General features: G+C 39.3%; 1 protein-coding gene across 7 annotated transcripts in view; it reads left to right on the forward strand.

Annotated features, from left to right (window-relative positions):
• Positions 1-18,393, forward strand: part of DIS3L2 (DIS3 like 3'-5' exoribonuclease 2) — a 347,338-nt gene that overhangs the window by 116,489 nt on the left and 212,456 nt on the right. For 6 of the 7 annotated variants that reach the window (XM_042950509.1, XM_042950514.1, XM_042950513.1 and 3 more), the window contains exon 6: positions 7,552-7,786. In XM_042950509.1, coding sequence (XP_042806443.1) covers positions 7,552-7,786 — 235 coding nt within the window. Of the gene's footprint in view, positions 1-7,551; positions 7,787-8,633; positions 8,724-10,044; positions 10,131-18,393 lie in introns of those variants that run through there. The other variant, XM_042950515.1, reaches the window with a different exon arrangement.

Genomic DNA, 18,393 nt, shown 5'->3' on the forward strand with positions numbered 1-18,393 from the left:
ACCCAGGCGCCCCTCTGATGACTAATGAGGCTGAGCACCTTTCCATCTTTACTGGCTGGTTAACATTTCTGTCTTGTAAAGTGCCTTTAAGCCTTTTCCCCATTTCTCTGTTGGATTTTCTGTCTTTCATTGATCTGTAGGAGCTTTTTATGTTCTGGATATGAGCGTATCTATGGCTTATCTTTAACAAATATTTTTAGTGTTATCTTAGAATAGAAGGAAAAATTTTACTGGAGTTTAATTTATCATTATTTTTTAAGGCAGTGCTTTTGTGTCTGTCTAGTATGTATTTCCCTATATATTTTCTCAGGTAGTGTTTCCTAAAATTCTGCCAGTCTCTTATAGTAGCTTCTTCCTTAGTCATTTTCTACTTACATAATTGCATAGGGTCTCTGATTTGGCAGACATTCTTGTGTTCGAAGTTGGGGGATTCTACAAAGTGTTTTGCCGTTCCTTTGCTAAACAGGGCTTATGTTCCTCTTAAAGTACAGAAGTCATGGTGCACCCATCCTCTTTTCTAAAAGGTGTGTCTCCTTCTCTCTTGTGTCTCTGAACTCAAGATTCTGGGCTTAGGCCTCTTCCTTTCCTTTCAATAGTAAGCTTCTCATAGGCTTCCCTTAATTTCATTCTAAGAGTAATCAGGCCTCCTCCCTGGTACTGCTGAAGAGGCCAGATTACTGCTGTCCCTCCCCCAGAGCATAAGGATTGTAGCCTGATGGAGAAAGGGGATCGTCTGGTCCTCTCATCGCACTGCCACACCATTCTGTCACCCAATTTTACATCCCAAAAGGAGACGATAGGTAGATGACAGACTTACCCTTGGTCAAGCTGACGGCAGGGTATCTCTGACAAATATTTCTGTGTGCATGTGTGTGCGCATTTGTGTTTGGGAAGGAGGGTTTCAGGAATTCAAAATTAAAAAGTATTGTAGAGTGCTGTTGTTTCTTGAGCATTTTTAGTAGCTTCAAGTGACACTTTTATTTCAGAGCCATATGCCCCAGTTGATATCTGCCTGTATTTTCCTTGTTTATTTTTGTTAGCAGGGTTTATGTGATGCTCATCCTACCCTGTTCATGGAACAAGACAGAGAAAAAGTTCTGTGTGACCCAGTGATTTGCTTCCCTCACTGATCCGTTTCTGTCCTGTCCTCCAGAGACTAGACTAAACCTCCAAGGGAGAATAACCCCAGTTGCAGCATGCACTGGGAGTAAGACGTACAGTCAGCTGCCTCACCCTCGGGTCTGTGGAGGAACCCAGAGGAGTTTTTAAAGTCCTCAGTTCACCAGGTCAGTGATATATCCATTTTCTTCAGGGCCCCCCTCTTTCACTCTGAGCCCAGAGCTCCAAAATATTCATCAGCCTGGACTGGTGGCCTTCGGCACCAGACCCTTGACTCTCCCTACCTGTGCTTTCTTACAGAGTTTTTTCTGTCTACTTAGATGTGTATTTTTCTGTGGAGGAAGGGTTTACAGCTTTCATCGGATTCTCGGAGGGATCTGCTAAAGGTCAAAGCTGAAAACCACTGAGTGGGACTTTTCAACATTTTCAAGGTCAATCCCACAGAAGAAGTGCTCTTACTTTACAGATCTAAGGAAAACTGGGCTACTGGTTTCTGACCCACATACTCTTGTGTCTGGAAACCATTGTGAAAGTTCTTTTGCATCCTGATCATATTTTATACTCATTTTTTCAACCCATTTACCCATCTGTTTGGTGATCAAATATGGAGCACCTAGAATGATTCTGCAAGTTGCTATAGAATATACAAAGATATATAAGATACAACTGGTAAGCATGTGAGGTAATGGATCATGCTAATCATATATGTACATAGCACTAACATAGTGAAGAAATGGCAAAGTGCCATAGAGGTACATATAAATTGCTTTGAGACTTCAAAACAGGGAGAGATTACTCTTGCTTGGGGCAGGTAGTGGGGAGGAACTGGGGAGACTGTGCAGTGGACTCTGGCTTATAGAAAACCAAGCCAATTGGACGAAGCCTTGGGAGACAGATTTTAGATATGTGGAGATGTTAGATGCAGTGTGCCACCTCCTGTTCTTTGTCCACTCAAATGAGATTGGGCATACCCTGTGTCAGGCCTAGCCACGCTCACTTCACGGAGTTTTACAGTTTATCAGAGAAGGTAGACTCCGAACAAGTTCTTTCCTAATCAGCTGCTGTCTTCATTCAATGAACATATATCTGAGTGGCTACGAATTGCTCTTCTCAACTCTTGCAATATAGCAGTGAATAAAATAGCCTCTGTGCTCATGAAACCTACATTTTAGTTGGGAGACAGGAAGTACCTAAGCATGTAATATATTGCCAAGTAGGGATAAGTACAGTGATGAAAAATAAAGCAGGGCAAGAGGATAGAATAATAACAGCCAGGTGGGGCTGTTTCAGTTAACGTGATCGGGGAAGGCCTCTCTAAAAGAAGGACATTTGGGGAGAGATGTGAACAAAACGAAGAGATTGAGACCTAAGAATAGCTGGGCACAGAGTTTTCTAGGTTGAGGGAATGGCAATGCAAAAGCCTCAGGAAGGATGGTTTTAGTGTTCTGGGAATAGCAAGAAGATCTCTAGGATTGGAGTGTAATTTGCAAGGAAGAAGTTATAGAAAATGAGACTGGAACAGTAATAGGGGCCTGGTTTGACAAGGCCTTGTGGCATGATAATGGAATGGTGTTAGAAGCCATTGGGAGAATGACATGATCTGATTTATGTTTTAAATTTTTTTAAATGTTTGTTTATTTTTTGGGGGAGAGAGAGCAAGTGAGGGAGAGGCAGAGAGAGAGAGGGAGACACAGTATCCACAGCAGGTTCCAGGCTCCAAGCTGTCAGCACAGAGCCCGATGTGGGGCTTGAACCCATGAGCCGTGAGATCATGACCTGAGCTGAAGTTGGACGCTCAGCCGACGAAGCCACCCAGGAACTCCCTGATTTATGTTTTAAAAACATCACTGTAACTGCTTTGGTCCAAAACGGAAATCAGGAGACTGGTTATCACAGTAGTTCAGCAAGGAGATAAGGGTTGCTTGTGCAGTAGCAGTGTAAATGTCAAGAAGAGATATTTGAAAGGAAGGACCAGCGGGCTCTTCTGATGGATTGGATGTGGGGCATGAGAGGAAGGTGACATGGTCTGGTGCCATCTGCTGAGAGAGCAAATGCTGGGAGAGGAGTGGGTTCTAGTGGGGACCAAGGGTTGGCTTTCTCGTTTCAGGTGCCAACAAATATCCAAAGGAAGGTGTCAGGTAGGCAATTGGATAGGAGTCTGGCATTCAGGGGAAAGGTTGAGGCTAGGCATTTAATTTCGGGAGTTAATAGCATATAGAGAGGTTTAAAGCCATGAGACTGGATGAAATCACCTGGGGAGTGAGTGTAAATGGATCCTGTCCCTAGTGTTGTTTAACGTGCTCCTCTGATCCCTGTTTCAGGTCAGATTCAAGGTCAGTTTGGGGGAAAAATACTTTATGGATAATGGTATGTATTTACAATTATAATCCATGAGGAAGCACTATGGTTCTTTCTCTTTTTAAGATATTTATATTGATTAGTCAGTACAGGTATTGCTACTCTGGTTCATTTATTATAAAACTCCATCCCCATCAGGTTATGACTTAATTGGTTTCAGCAACCATTGATAATCATTTCCTAAATCCATTATTTCAATAGGGATGGCAAAATGTGATATTGAATGTCTTTCCTTCCTTCTTAACTAGCTGAAACTCTTCAGTCAAGAAGAACTTTACTTCATCAATTATTTGGTTAACCTGAGGTAGGTTGTACAGGAAAGGGGATAAATGCTTAAGGTTGACCAGTGAGAGCTTTTTCATGGTGATTCCTGAGTTTTTTAGATAAGATCCTAGTAGCCTTTGATAGCTTCCTTATTTTCCTGGTATGACAAGATGTTCCAGGTTCATCTTATCTATTTTCTGCTCCAGACTTGAATTAGCCATTTCTCTCAGGGTCCTGCAACCCTCACTCTTAACCAGTGTGTGATATGGAGTAGTTTTAGAGTGTCTTTTTTATCCTGTGGTCTTATGATGATCTTTAAAAAAAAAAAAAAAAATTTTTTTTAATGTTTATTTATTTTTGAGAGATGGAGAAAGAGCATGAGTGGGGGAGGGGCAGAGAGAGAGGGAGACACAGAATCCGAAGCAGGCTCCAGGCTCTGAGCTGTCAGCACAGAGCCCAAGCCGGGGCTCAAACCCATGGACTGGGGGGTCATGACCTGAGCTGAAGTTGACGCTTAACTGCCTGAGCCACTCAGGCGCCCCAATCTTTTACATTTTTAAAGAATGTATTTCTGTTCTTTCATGTGCTGGCATAACAAAATAGAATAAAAATACTTCTAAATACAGGATATTAATTTATATTTTTACTACATATTTTCGAATGACTTGATTCATGAAGTCCTGCCTCTGTACAACATTTTTGATACAGTAACTCAAAAGTAAATTTAGTGCCTAAAATACTAATTCTTAAATGTAGCTAATCTAAACCATGGAGATTGTCATAAAGTCAGAACCAGGCTCTGGTTTTAAAATGTGCTATACAGGGGCGCCTGGGTGGCGCAGTCGGTTAAGCGTCCGACTTCAGCCAGGTCACGATCTCGCGGTCCGTGAGTTCGAGCCCCGCATCAGGCTCTGGGCTGATGGCTCGGAGCCTGGAGCCTGTTTCCGATTCTGTGTCTCCCTCTCTCTCTGCCCCTCCCCCGTTCATGCTCTGTCTCTCTCTGTCCCAAAAAAAATAAATAAAAAACGTTGAAAAAAAAAAAAAAATTTTAAAAAAATAAAAAAAAAAATAAATAAATAAAATGTGCTATACAATCAGGCTTGGCATACTGTGGTTATTGCTTTCCCCTGATCTCCTCTTCGCATTGACTTTTATTTGAACCTTTTACTTTTGAGCCAAAGCATAATCCTTTCTTTTTCTTATGGATCATTAGTTTTATTTATTTTTTAATATGAAATGTATTGTCAGATTGGTTTCCATACAACACCCAGTGCTCATCCCAACAGGTGCCCTCCTCAGTACCCATCTCCCACCCCCCATCAACCCTCAGTTTGTTCTCAGTTTTTAAGAGTCGACCCTATGACCCAGCAATAGCACTGCTAGGAATTTACCCAAGGGATACAGGAGTGCTGATGCATAGGGGCACCTGTACCCCAATGTTTATAGCAGCACTTTCAACAATAGCCAAATTATGGAAAGAGCCTAAATGTCCATCAACTGATGAATGGATAAAGAAATTGTGGTTCATATACACAATGGAATACTACGTGGCAATGAGAAAGTATGAAATATGGCCTTTTGTAGCAATGTGGATGGAACTGGAGAGTGTAATGCTAAGTGAAATAAGCCATACAGAGAAAGACAGATATCATATGTTTTCACTCTTATGTGGATCCTGAGAAACTTAACAGAAGACGATGGGGGAGGGGAAGGAGAAAAAAAAAAAGGGAGGGAGCCAAACCATAAAAGCATAATTCTTAATAGCAGAATCATGGCAATTACAGAATTGTTATGTTTTGCGCGCGCACACACACACACACACACACACACACACACACACACACACATATATGGAAAAAGACTACTTTTCGTTGTAGGATAGTTAAGCATTCAAAGTTGATAATGTCAGAATTCTGATTCCCCTTGTAAGATTTTCTTCATGGCCTGTGGGAACCAAATCCTTTGTGAAACCATGAGTGGCAGAAATAAATACATAATGGAAACTAAAAGCACGGACTTTTAGCTTAACATCTTCCCAGAAGACTATATGCTACCAGCGAGTCTAACTCTAGCACGCCAGTCATTCTCTCTCTCTGAGAGAAATTATGTGTGGGAATGGTGCAGAAAAAACAATAGATCAGCGATCCTGTTGTAGCCACCATGCTTTAGACCCAGAGTGTGCACACATACCTCCTGCCTGTGCTTTGGGCTGTTCTGACAATGCTCAAGGGTGTAAATTCTTTGAGGATGGTCAGGGGCAGATCTTCCCGTTACTGAATTTGCCAGACACAGATGTCAAGTTCTTTTTCTTCCCTAACTTGTCAGCAAATTCTGTTTTTTGAATGATCTACGTTGGGTCAGTTATGAAAACCGGACTTATGTGATAAGCGGAGTTGGGTTTATGATTGTATATTAATTTAAAGACCTAACTATGGCTTTACTCTTATGTTCTCATGCAGTAAGAGGCCTAAGGGGATCTTTTTAGAGATTTCTGGCCTAACCAGCTGATTTTTTTTCTTTTACTATCAAAGAAAAGGAACCTTCAAACTTCTCATAATGAAATAATGAACAAATGGATGAATGAAAGAATGAACAAATGATTGAATGAATCTGACAACAGTCAAAACATGGCAAGACTTGAAAGAAAATTTCATTAAATATATTCAGAAATTGGGAATCAAGAAAATGCTATTAAAGGGCACAATTTTACTCTGGAAAATTATTGCTTACACGTTTTTCTGTTACCGCATTTTCTTGAAGTCACTTTTTTAAAAACTTGGGAATATATTCTTAGAATCTTTATTCTGATTGTGAATACCTTTGTAGTATTTTACTTTGATTTTCTGGCTGAAGATAATATTCATTGTCTGGGGATGGTTATGTTGTTAATTGGAATCTGTGACATGACAATGTTTTGGGAAAGATTTCTTTTAATAGCTTTCTCTGCCTTGTATAAAACAAAGACCCCTTATTAATATGATCTTTGTGTGGTCTAATTCAGATGTTAATCTGGCTTGTTGAAGGCAGGCATCTAACTTGAAACTTTAAGTTTAAACTCAGAAAAATATTAGACCTCTCAAATATAAACACATTGAGAAACTGCTACAGAAATCCATAGAAATCAAAGTACTGACATATGACTGTTATGTGACAAATTCATTAAGTGGATTAGTATCTGGACTCTTCTTCTGTTTGCTTTACTCCTTTTCTTTTTTTTGAAAATATTGTCATGTAATGCTTCCTTAGTTCTATAAATATCCATCAGTTGTGTGCTTTGTATACTGATTTCAAGCCTCAAAATGGCGAATTAAGAGTTTACATTTTTTATGAGAACATTTATAAACTCTTATTTACAGTTAATTTTGTTTTTTTCCATTTCACCTTATATTCTTGTGGCTTCATTTGGGAGCACAGTAACGTACTATGTTGAGTTCTCTTATCACCTCTGAAGATATTCATTGATCCCTTGTGATGAACCCTTGTGAAGCAGCATAGTCCTTGTGGTATTCAGGGCTTCTGATGAGGGGATGAAAATGTACATCAGAAAAATGAGGAGTAGATATGACATTAATCTTGGGCACCTTGAGGAGCTGAGTGCCACCCTGGCATTGCTGAATTGATCATTTCCATAAGGTGGTCCGTGTACCTGGAAAATAAATATTTTTTTTCAGGCTACATGGCGAGTGTCCATTGCTTTGAGCTTCTGAATGTGCAGTTTTTTTCCTTCAGAAAGGAAAATGAAAAAAGCTAAATCTGTTATTTCCTGTTCTTCCCTCCAGTGATTTAGCAGAACTTTTCTATTTTCTTCAGGTAATTAAACCAGAGAGCAATGACAAAGAAACAGAAGGTACCGATGAATTAGATCTCCCTGAAGAGCTCTGTGGAAGCCATCTCCCGCAGCAGTCCGTGAAAGGCTATAATGACAGTCCTGATGTCATTATAGAGGCTCAGTTTGATGACAGCGACTCAGAAGATGGACATGGCAACACACAGAATGTTCTGGTTGATGGTGTTCAGAAACTCTCAGTTTGTGTTCATGACAAAGGTGAGTACTGGATTGCTGCCTGACATTTTATTTTACACTAACCTGATTGTTTTCAGTTTTGGGAGTCTCTCTGTGCTACAGACCTAATCACATGGTACATTTGGGACCTTCCCAATTTCTAACCAGTGGCAGCTTTTAGGACAGCTTCTGGCTGCTGGTTCCTGTGGTTAGTGGTTGCTGTTGTCCTTTCCTAATGGGTCTTGGGTTGTATTGATAGCCAACCTTGACATTTCCTGTGATGTGCCCAGTCCACCCCTGTGGCTCATATGAACAGAATCAAACTGATCTTTCAAATCTAAAAAAGCACTTCATTTTGCCCTTCATTTTGCTTTAACTCAGTATCTTTTTGTCATTGGTGGTGGGACCGGATCACCTTAAATTTGATAAGTAGATTATCTTTTCAAAGTGTTTTGATTCTAAACCTTGAAAAAACCCAGTCTTATTGTCTCTAATCAAAATCTAAGCCATGTGTCCTCCGGATGCAGAAGAAAACAGTTGCAAACACATTGGGGGAGAGCCATGACCAAGGGCCTAGCTGACTCTAGGAGACTAAAGGGAAAGTAGCCCCCCCCAAATTGGAATATTTTACTGGATAGATGTCTAAGACATTTTAAATACAGGGAGTATATTTTCCAGCCAAATTGAGTTCTATCTGTACTATGAAATGGAAATGATTGACCTGGCTAGGCCAACTAGATTATGAGGTTGTTTTTGTTTTGTTTTGTTTTGTTTTGTTTTTTTTCATCAGGAAGAGGTTTCTGGCACAGTCCCCTTGAAAGGCTAGAAGAAATGCCAGAAGATTACTAAAAGAGGATGTTTTATGGACACCTTGTGATAGGGACTGGTGAGCATATCTCACTGACATCCTGAAGTAAGCTGGAGGTGATTTCAGGAAGTGACCGCATAAGGATCACCCTGTCTCTTCACTGCTGATGAGGTAGTGACGTGGGGTGGTGAGCATTTTCTGAAAACATGCCTAGCTTTTTGGTGCCAAGTGCTGTTCATTCAGAAGGACTTTCCAACTGTGAAATTCCTTTTGGATGAAGAGACTACCGCAGTGGCCCACCAGGTACACTGACCTGAGGCACCCAGGTTCCTTTTGTTTTGTGGCTTGCTTAGTTAACTAGTGATTTACTGTTCAAGACCCAGCCAATTTCGGTTGGATGTTGTTCCTTGCGATTTCATTCTTCTGGTGTTTTTTTTCTTCCTTTAAAACCGGTTGGATACCGTGACCCTCTTCTGAGAGTGCATTTATATAGTAACGACGTCAGTGCTGTGAGTCATGTCCTCTCTATGAGAAGAGAGGGAAATAACCAGGACTCCAGATAGCTAAATTCTCCGTCAACAAGATCACCAAGGGAGAGAGATACTTGCAGGACAAGGCCAGGCAAAGGAGCACTTGAAAACTTATTTAGTATTTGGTCCAAAACTACTTCATGGAAACCTAGCTCTGGTGATTGGACTTGGCAGACCTCAGGAGCCTCTTTTCCCCTGGGCTCCAAGTTGAAGGGAGAAGATGCCTTGATTTCTTATTAGTGGTTCGTACCAATACAAAGGCAAGGAAGTGTTGGTGCATGGGAGTGATGACAGAGTTGATGTCAGGGTGGATGCTAATAACCTACTTTGCCCTTTGTTTGGGAAATTCTAATGCCAGACTTGTTCTTGATTTGTCCTCTGTTGTAATTCCCCTCCTTCTCTCTTATAGGTAAATATCACTGAACCCTTTACATGTCTACTGTATGCATGTTTTTTCCTTACTCTTTTTATGGTTTTCCTACCTTACTGTTGTTTATATTGCTTCCTTACTAGGCCTGACTGAGGGAATGGCCTTAATCCTTCCCACAGTATGTGGTACAAATTCTTCTTTCCTTCTAGCCTCTAAATAGAGAGTTTGTGAAACCACATGGCTGTTTCTCATTTCTTGCCCTCTTGATATTTAGGAAAATGGCAATTTGCTCTTTTAAAAATCACGGTGTTTTTTAGGATATTTCAACCAGCTTCTCTTCTCTGGATAACATAAAATCTGGTTACAGTTAGGATGTTAGTACTTTTTGCACCATTTAAGGTTTTGAAATTTGCTGTTGAAACAAACCATAACCTTAAGAACATCATAAACTTTTCCTAAGACTTCTAGAAAGGTTCTTTGCTTTGTGCGTAATTGCAAACGGTTATTAATCTTAGTTCACACTTGTGTTCCAAAGAGCGTTTTTTATTTGTTTATTTTTGTTTTAATCTCACGTTTCTTTTATCTAAAACAGACGTTACCTGTTGCATGTGTCCACAGTGTATATCCCTGTGTGCCCAGGAAACATTCCTGTCTTTGCTGTAACTACCAGTTTCTCTGGTAAGTGCGCAGAGAGCCCGAGGGTCTGCCACAAAAGTCTATTGTTGCATGAAGAAAAAAAGTTTCTCTGGGCACCTCAGACCTGACCAGTTGTTTCTTCTAGGAAGACAGCATGGATAGGCATCACCCTCAGCCCCTGAGAGAGAGTGGGCCAATGAGCTGGGCCCCTTTCGTAGGTCCAGCCCCACAGGCTCCCAAGGCTCAGCTTTTGCCGCTTTCCAGACAGCAGCTTTGTTGTCGGCACAGAAATCTGCCATCTGGGTAGAGACTGGGGGCAACCCAAATAAATTTTCCTTGTTATCAGATATTTGGGTAATGGTTGCCTGGTTAGCAAACTCCAAAGGATAAAAATCATGATGGCCAAGTGATACCATAGCTCTGCATCTTTCATCCTCAGGAATTTGAAGAGCAGTTTTGGCCTCTGAATCTTCGTGCTCACGACCTCATCAGGTTTGATGTACATTTCCTGTCCTCTGTCCTTGCTGGGTCTGCCCGAGATCTTGTTCAGTTTTCTGGTCTGGAGACAAGCCTCTACCAGTACCCTGATGACTGAACATGGGCTTGAATGTAGAGCCAGTGACCCTTTCACTTGTCTTCTGTCTCCTGGCCACCTCCAGCTCTTTTCTGGAGGAAGAATGTGCATGGAATCCTTGATCCCTTTTGAGAGTTGAATCTTACTACTCCTTCTGGGGCCTGCCCCAGTTGGCTTCGGGATCAGGATGAGACCTTTTTTCTCACTTAAGGTTCGTCTCCTTCCAGTGACACGCCCGTTCAGTGCCTCTGTTTAAGTCCCATTCCCTTGGATGAAAAGTGACTGTATTTCCCTTTGGGTAAGAAAAGAGGACCCATATGATTATTCTCTTGTGGTACTTCTGGGTTATTTAAATACCAAGAACCCATTCTTCGAATCCATTCTTTGTTGGAGCTAAATTTCTTCTGTTTCCAGGTTCTGAGATCGCATCTTCCCTAAATGATAATTAGTGCAACTAGAAGGCAGTCAGGTTTAGTTCAGAAATTATATCAAAAATTAAATATACTTTCCCGTCAACCACAATTTGGGACAATGTTTTGAAATCTCATTTTAAAAAAGGTAAAGCCATATCCAGACCTGTGTTAGAAGGGTACAGTGGAATTTTGGCTTCTCTGTCTTTTAGACTCAGTGGGCAATGCAGTCCTACCAGGTGTGATTCAGGTAGAGGCATTTGGTCAGGACCTAGAATGTCTAAGGCCCAAATCCTGTGCTAGACTAGCCATTCCTCCCTGTGAAGTCCCCAAAAGAAATATAGGCACAAAGGATATATATTCTGCAAGGCAGAGAAGCAGTTCTTTATTAATTGAGGCTTTGACCCAAGCCAGAATGATTCTAGCAGTCTACACCTCCACCAGCAGTGCCTGAGACTTCTTACATCATCTCATTCCTGCCAACAGCCAGCATTATCCAGCTTTCTAGTTTTTGTAATCTAGATTACATTCTGCAGATTGCCCTTCTATATCATTTGCCTATTGTTCTATCAGGGTTACTGTTCTCTTGTTGATTTGTAGGAATTTCTGATTTATTCTCTATAATAATCACATTTCCATTTTTGGCATTACAAATATCTTCTGCCATTCTGTCATTTAGTCATTTCTCCACTAACCTTGTGATGTCTTTTATTGAACAAAACCCTTAATTTTAATGTGATAGAATTAATTGTGTACTTTATGGGTTTTTAAGTTTTTCCCTATTCTTAGTTCAAACAGATGTTCTCCAGTATAATCTTTTTTTAACTCCATAGTTTTGCCATTTGTTTAACTTTATAATGTGGATTCTTTATTTATGGAGATTATTACCTGGTTTCTTTCCAAATCTATTTCAGATATTGAACCATCTTAGGAATTCAAAGATGTCCTTGAAATCTTGGATAAATTCTGTTTAGTCCCAATGTATTATTTCTTTTTAAATACACTGTTGGATTTACTTAGGTAATATTTAGGGCAGAATTTTTCTGTCATGTTAAATAGACCTATCATTTTGTTGTCATTATCTGATTTTTAGAATCAAGAGTATATTAGCTTCATGAAATGTTCTGGTCAGTTTTTGGTTTTCTTATTTTTCCAAAACAGGTTATGTAGGATAGGAATTCCTTAAAATTTGGTAGAACTTACTGTAAAATTGTTTGCACCTGCTGTTTTTTTAGAAGGCAAGATCTTTGCTCTTTTCATAGCTTTTATACTGACTGATCTGTTCAACTTCTTTCTTTTTGTGCCAAGTTTGGCATAATTTAATGGGAATTTATCTTTTTGAATTTATTAGCCTGGAGATAATCCTGATACTTTTTAATAGTTCTTCATTATTTAAGAAAACTTCTTGTGCCTGTGCTTTTGCCTCCCATTTCATTCTGTATTTTGATTATTTGAATCTTTCTTTTTTTCTTGGTCACCTTTTTTTTTTTAAGTTTATTTATTTTGAGAGAGAGCGAGTGCAAGTGGGGGAGGGAGAGAAATCAGAAGCAGGCTTCACGCACTGTCAGTGTGGAGCCTGATGTGGGGCTCAGTCTCACAAACTGAGATCATGGCCTGAGCTGAAATCAAGAGTCTTGCCGCTTAACCAACTGAGTCACTCAGGTGCCCCTTTCTTGGTAACCCTTGCTTGCCAAAGATCTCTCTTGTTAATCTTTTCAAGGAACATGCTTTTTGGTTGTGTTATTTTTCTCTGTTTATTGTTGATGATGCTGTTCTGTATATCATTGATACTTGCCCTTATCTTTGTTAGTTATTAAAGTTTATTGAGAGAGAGAGAGAGAGAGAATGTGAGTGAGTGGGGGAGGGGCAGAGAAAGAGAGAGGGAGAAGGAGAATCCCAAGCAGGTTTCATGCTGTGAGCACGGAGCCCAACGCGAGGTTCGATCTCATGAACTGTGAAATCATGACCTGAGCCAAAACCAAGAGTTAGACGCTAAACCAACTTAGCCAGCCAGGGGCCCCTTATCTTTGTTATTTAATTCTCTATTTTAGGGGTTTGCTTTTTTGCCCTTCTCCTAACTTCTTGAGTTGAATACTTAGCTTATTACTTTTAACCTCTCCTGTTTCCTTTGAAATGTTTTCAGAGCTATAAATTTCCCCCCAAATACTTCTTTAGCTGTATTCCAAGGATTTTGATATATAGTATCTTTATTATTAGTTAGTTCTAAGTATTTAATTTCCTTATAATTTCTTCCTTAACTAAATTGTGGCTTGGTATATTTTGAAGTTGTATTGTTAGGGGTGCATATGTGTATACTAGGCTATAGCTTGATATACTTTTGTATATATGCATACCCATGTTGTATTTACACATAATAATCACAATCACTGATACTTATTGAGTATTTACTGGGTGCTAGGCCCTGTCTAAGTACAGTTGGCCCTTGAACAACAAATGGGGGCTGGGGCACTGAACTCCCCTGTAGTCAAAAATCCACATTCAACTTTTGACCCCCCAAAACTCAACTACGAATAGCCTACTATTGACTGGAAGCCTTACCAATAACATAAGCAGTTGATTAATGCATATTTTGTATATTTATTACGTACTCTTTTCTTAAATAAAATAGTCTAGAAAAAAGAAAATGTTATTGAGAAAATCGAAAGGAAGAAGGCATACATTACTATATGTATATATACTATATTATATACTATATGTATATAATTACATTATTATTTACATTACTATATGTATTTATTCAAAAAAATCCATATGTAAGTGGACCCGAGCAGTTCAAATGTTCAAGGGTCAACTATATTTATAATTAATCCTCATTATGTTCAGCTATTTTTTCTTACAACATTCCTAGTATCTGTTTCAGGAATATTAACAGTATTTATCTCAGAGATACTTGTAGCTTTTTATTTCCAAAGCACAGGAATGATACACAGTTGGTAAGTATACTTTAGAAGAGTCCCCCAGTAGCTTTCTAAAAAATATCAATGCCTGGATACCACCGTAGGCATTCTGATTCTAGTTGATCTGGTATGTTTAAAAAGCTCTCCAGAGAGTCAAGGACTCTACCATGTAGCCACAATTGAACGGTTCTAGACTTGTCCTCTTAACCATTATGCTATATATCCCTCCTCATAGCTACCAGTACTCATAGCACAGGTTAAATATTTCATGGTGGCTCAACCCTTGGTAGAATAATTTGATTCAGCCAAGGATCATCAATAGGTACTAAAACTATTACTCTATAAGCCTTTTTCTTGTGTAACTTACCTTCAGGTATTTTATATTCTATGTCTCTTTGACATGGCATGGAGCAAGAGTGCTATTAGTGGGAACCTGGGACAGTGGAAATGGCAGTAGACTTGGGAGTAAGATGAGCAAGTTTGCAGTCTCCACTCTGCTTCTGAAATAAGGGAGTTGGGCAGAATTATGCCAGAAGTTCCATCTAGCTAAAAAGTTCTGTGATTAAATGTATATTCTCTAATATTAAGGGTTTAGTCAGAGACGTTGTGACAAGTCATGGAAAGAAATGGTTTTGGGGTTTCTTCCATTGGTGCCTGCCCGGTCTCAAAACCGTCCCAGGCTGTGCCACTTACCTTTGCCATTGGTTTAGTCATCCAATGACGAGGATGTTGCTGGTGCTCTGCTGAGCCCAAGCCTGACGAAGGTGAAAGGATGGTGAATGCATGCTTCCATCCGTCTCGAGTGTTTTCACCAAGAGCCTGCCAAGTGCCAGGCACCTTCTGTAGCCCTGTCCTCGGTACTTGGGGAGCTCTTCAGGAAGTACCTCCCTGCTGACTCCTACTGCTCCTCTTCACCCCCTCAGCCTTGTTTTCCTGACAGCTGACCCCAGAGCTGCTTTGTCTGCCTGTGGGAAGGTTAATGCTGATTACAGTAATTTAAATGAATTGCTTGCTGTTTATGTCTTTTTGTCTCACTGCACAGCAAGCCGTACTATTGTCTGTGTATCAGATAATTTCTATTTTGAGTTTTCATTGAAGTATTTATGCCTATCTCATCTCTGCTGTATTGTTCACTGAGCACAGCACCTCTAGGGTCTCTGGGCTGACTGCTGCCCTGTTCTCGTCTTGTACCGTCCTCCAGAGCGTATGAGCTGCAGAAAGAAAGTGCTGAATCAGCTCCCCACATTCTGCAAGTCTCCCCACATTCTGCAAGTGATGTGAGAGTCAGAAACACTACAGAGTGTAAAAGATATGACTGCAGCCTATTTAGAAGATTTTGTGGTTCATCTTACTGGGGACATGAAATTAGGTGCTTTTCAGCTTCTATTTTGTGATGTGTAATATTTTTATTTATTTAAAGTTGATTTATTTATTTTGAGAGAGAGCGCCCAAGTAGGGGAGGGTCAGAGAGAGAGAGTGGGAGAGGGAATCCCACTAACAGCACAGAGCCTGATTCAGGGCTCGATCTCATAAACCATGAGATCATGACCTGAGCTGAAATCAAGAGTTGGACACTTAATCGACTGAGCCACCTAGGTGCCCCAGTGTACTTATTTCTAGTTGTGTTTCTCTGCACATTTAAGGAAAATTTCAGGTTTCATAGTGATTTGTTGGGTGTTAATGAAGCTAATGAGATTATAGTAGATATAATCACAGTGGAAATACTGAGAAAAAAGTGGAATTAACCTCTAAAATGTACTTGTTTATACTTTAAATCTAAGATCTTAGAAAATTCTAGAAAACACATTAAAAAAACACATAAGCACACATTCTGTTAGTCATTAGAGCAAGGGTTAGCCAACGTATTCTGTAGAGGGCCATACAGTAAATATTTTCAGTGTTGTGGCCACACGCACAGGCACAACATGAACAGACATGGCTGGATCTGGCTTGCTGGCCAGCTTCGTCGCTGATCCCTGCTTTACATCAGGAGAGAATGAGAATGAAAAGAACAAATAATGTCTTAGTATCATTTCGAGAAGAGTTTTGATCTTATGGACCTTCTGAGACAGTCTCAAACCATACTTGAAGAACCACTGGTTTAAACTATTGGAATTGATAGTTGCCGAACAGGACTTTAATGTGTTTTAATTATTTTTTATTGTTAGGAAATTCAACAGTTCCTTGTTTTAAGTGGTTATTGGATTGGTTTATTTTCTTGTTTTTTCCTGTGGGGTACTAATTATAATAATTCAGGCTGAATTCTATTGCCTCAATCCTTTTCTCAGTTGTGGGGTATTTTGGGGGGACAATTTGTGCCCTATTCTGCTGTTTTGACTGTAGCCTAGTCTGTGTGCATCTTAATTTATCACACCTATTCATATTGTGAATTAAAAAATCTTAGATCCTCTTCATATGCTTAATAGTTTATATATGGCATTATCTCACACATTTCTTACTAGAAAAAACTTGAATATTTTGTGTTTTGGGGTATTAATTTGAAAGGACATTTTTTCTAACATTTTCCTCCAGATAATTATTGGTATATTAAAGACATATTCGGGATGTTATAATGTGGGGTTTTTTTTTAGCTGGAAACCTTAATGAGTGCTCTTATTATTTCTGATAATTTTTTAGTTGGTTGTCTTGATTTTGTAGGTATGAAATAGTTTCTATCTGCAAATAATGATTTGCACCTTCCTTTCTAATTTTGGCCTTCTTATTTATTACCTCATTTCACTGGCCATTGCTTTAAGAGCCGTATTACATAATAGTGGTGATTGCCTTCTTCTGGACTTTAATGGAAATGCTTTCAGTATTATACCCTCCAGCACAGGGCTGGTTGTTGGCTTGAGACCAAGTTAACCGAGTGTCCTCTTTCTTTTTTACTAAAAGTTCCTATTGGGAATGGATATTGACTTTTTCTTTTTCAAGTGTGTTTTGAGTTTCTTTCACGATACTGTTTTTCCCTTTGGCTTATTTACATAACATAAAACATTGAATAATTCTTGCATCCCTCATGTGACCATGCCCCTCATTTGGTCATGGTATGTAACATGTTTTAACATGTGGCTCAATTTTCTTTGGAAAGAATTTGTGATTTTGGGATTTTTTTGTACAAAATGTGAGATTGGTCTGTGGTTTCTTTTTATTGTACTGTTTTTGTTATTTTGGTATTAGGCTCTGTTAACTTTGTAGGAAGAATTGGGGAGCCTTTTTCTTAGTGCTTCGGAGCAGTTAAAACAACATCGAGAATGATCAGATTTTCTCGATGATTGAAGCATTTAAAGAACTCGTACTTGAAATGTGGGCTAGGGTTTCTTTAGTTGGCAACTTTTCCACCTCTGATGACTATTGGTTTCTGTAGGGATTTTTTCCTCTTCTTGCATAAATTTTGATAATTTGTATTTTCCAGGAAAATTACATATCTTAACCACATATTCTCATATAGTGGGATTGAGTTGTACAAAGTCTTTTCAGTTGTTCAGTTTTGTCTGCACCTATTATCATAGCCTCTTTCAATTTTCCCTTCATTTTGAAATTTCACTAGCTATTGACCTGTTTAATTTTTAATAGAAATTTATTTTTACTGTTTTTATTTATTGCAAGTAACCAATTTCTATTTTTTTATTACTAAGGATATTCTTTCGGACATGTTAAAATCTGAGGTGATCATGTGTAGTTGGAAGTGCAAGTTGAAGTTCATGACAGAAGTTTGAACTGGAAAAATGTACATTTAAAGAGTCACTGGCATCTAGTTCGTTTCTTGAAGAGCCGCCCTGTTCTCCTTCTGTCAGAGGGACCTGCCCCTTCTCTTCTAACCCTGGGCTCTCCTTCTTGAAAGCAATAAATATTGTTTGTCAAACTATCCCCCGTCCTCAAGTCTCTGTCATAAGCAGAAACTCTTGTAGGTGAAGAAAACGTTTGTGTGTGTATGGTAAAATATATATAGAATAAAACTTGTCATTTTAACCAGTTTTAAATACACAATTCAGTTGCATTAATTACATTCGTGATTTTGTGCAGCCATTACTACTATTTATTCCAAAAATTTTTCATCACCCTAGCCAGAACTCTAGAACTGTTGAGCCCTAATTCTTCGTTTCACCTACCCCAGCCCCTGATAGTCACTGATCTTATTCCTCTCTATAAATTTGTCTATTGTTGGTATTTCACAAACGTGGAATCATACACTGTTTCTCCTTTGTGTCTGTCCTATTTCCTTTAGCATAATGTTTTCATAGTTCATTCATGTTGTAGCATGCATCAGCATGTCAGTCCTTTTTATGCCTGAATAATATTTCATTATATTGTGTGTCCCACATTCTGTTTATCCATGAATACTTGAATTGTTTCCACCTTTTGGCTATTGAATAGTGGATAATGCTGAAATGATCGTTGGT

This window comes from Panthera leo, chromosome C1, assembly GCF_018350215.1.
Source record: "Panthera leo isolate Ple1 chromosome C1, P.leo_Ple1_pat1.1, whole genome shotgun sequence".
NCBI lineage: Eukaryota > Metazoa > Chordata > Mammalia > Carnivora > Felidae > Panthera > Panthera leo.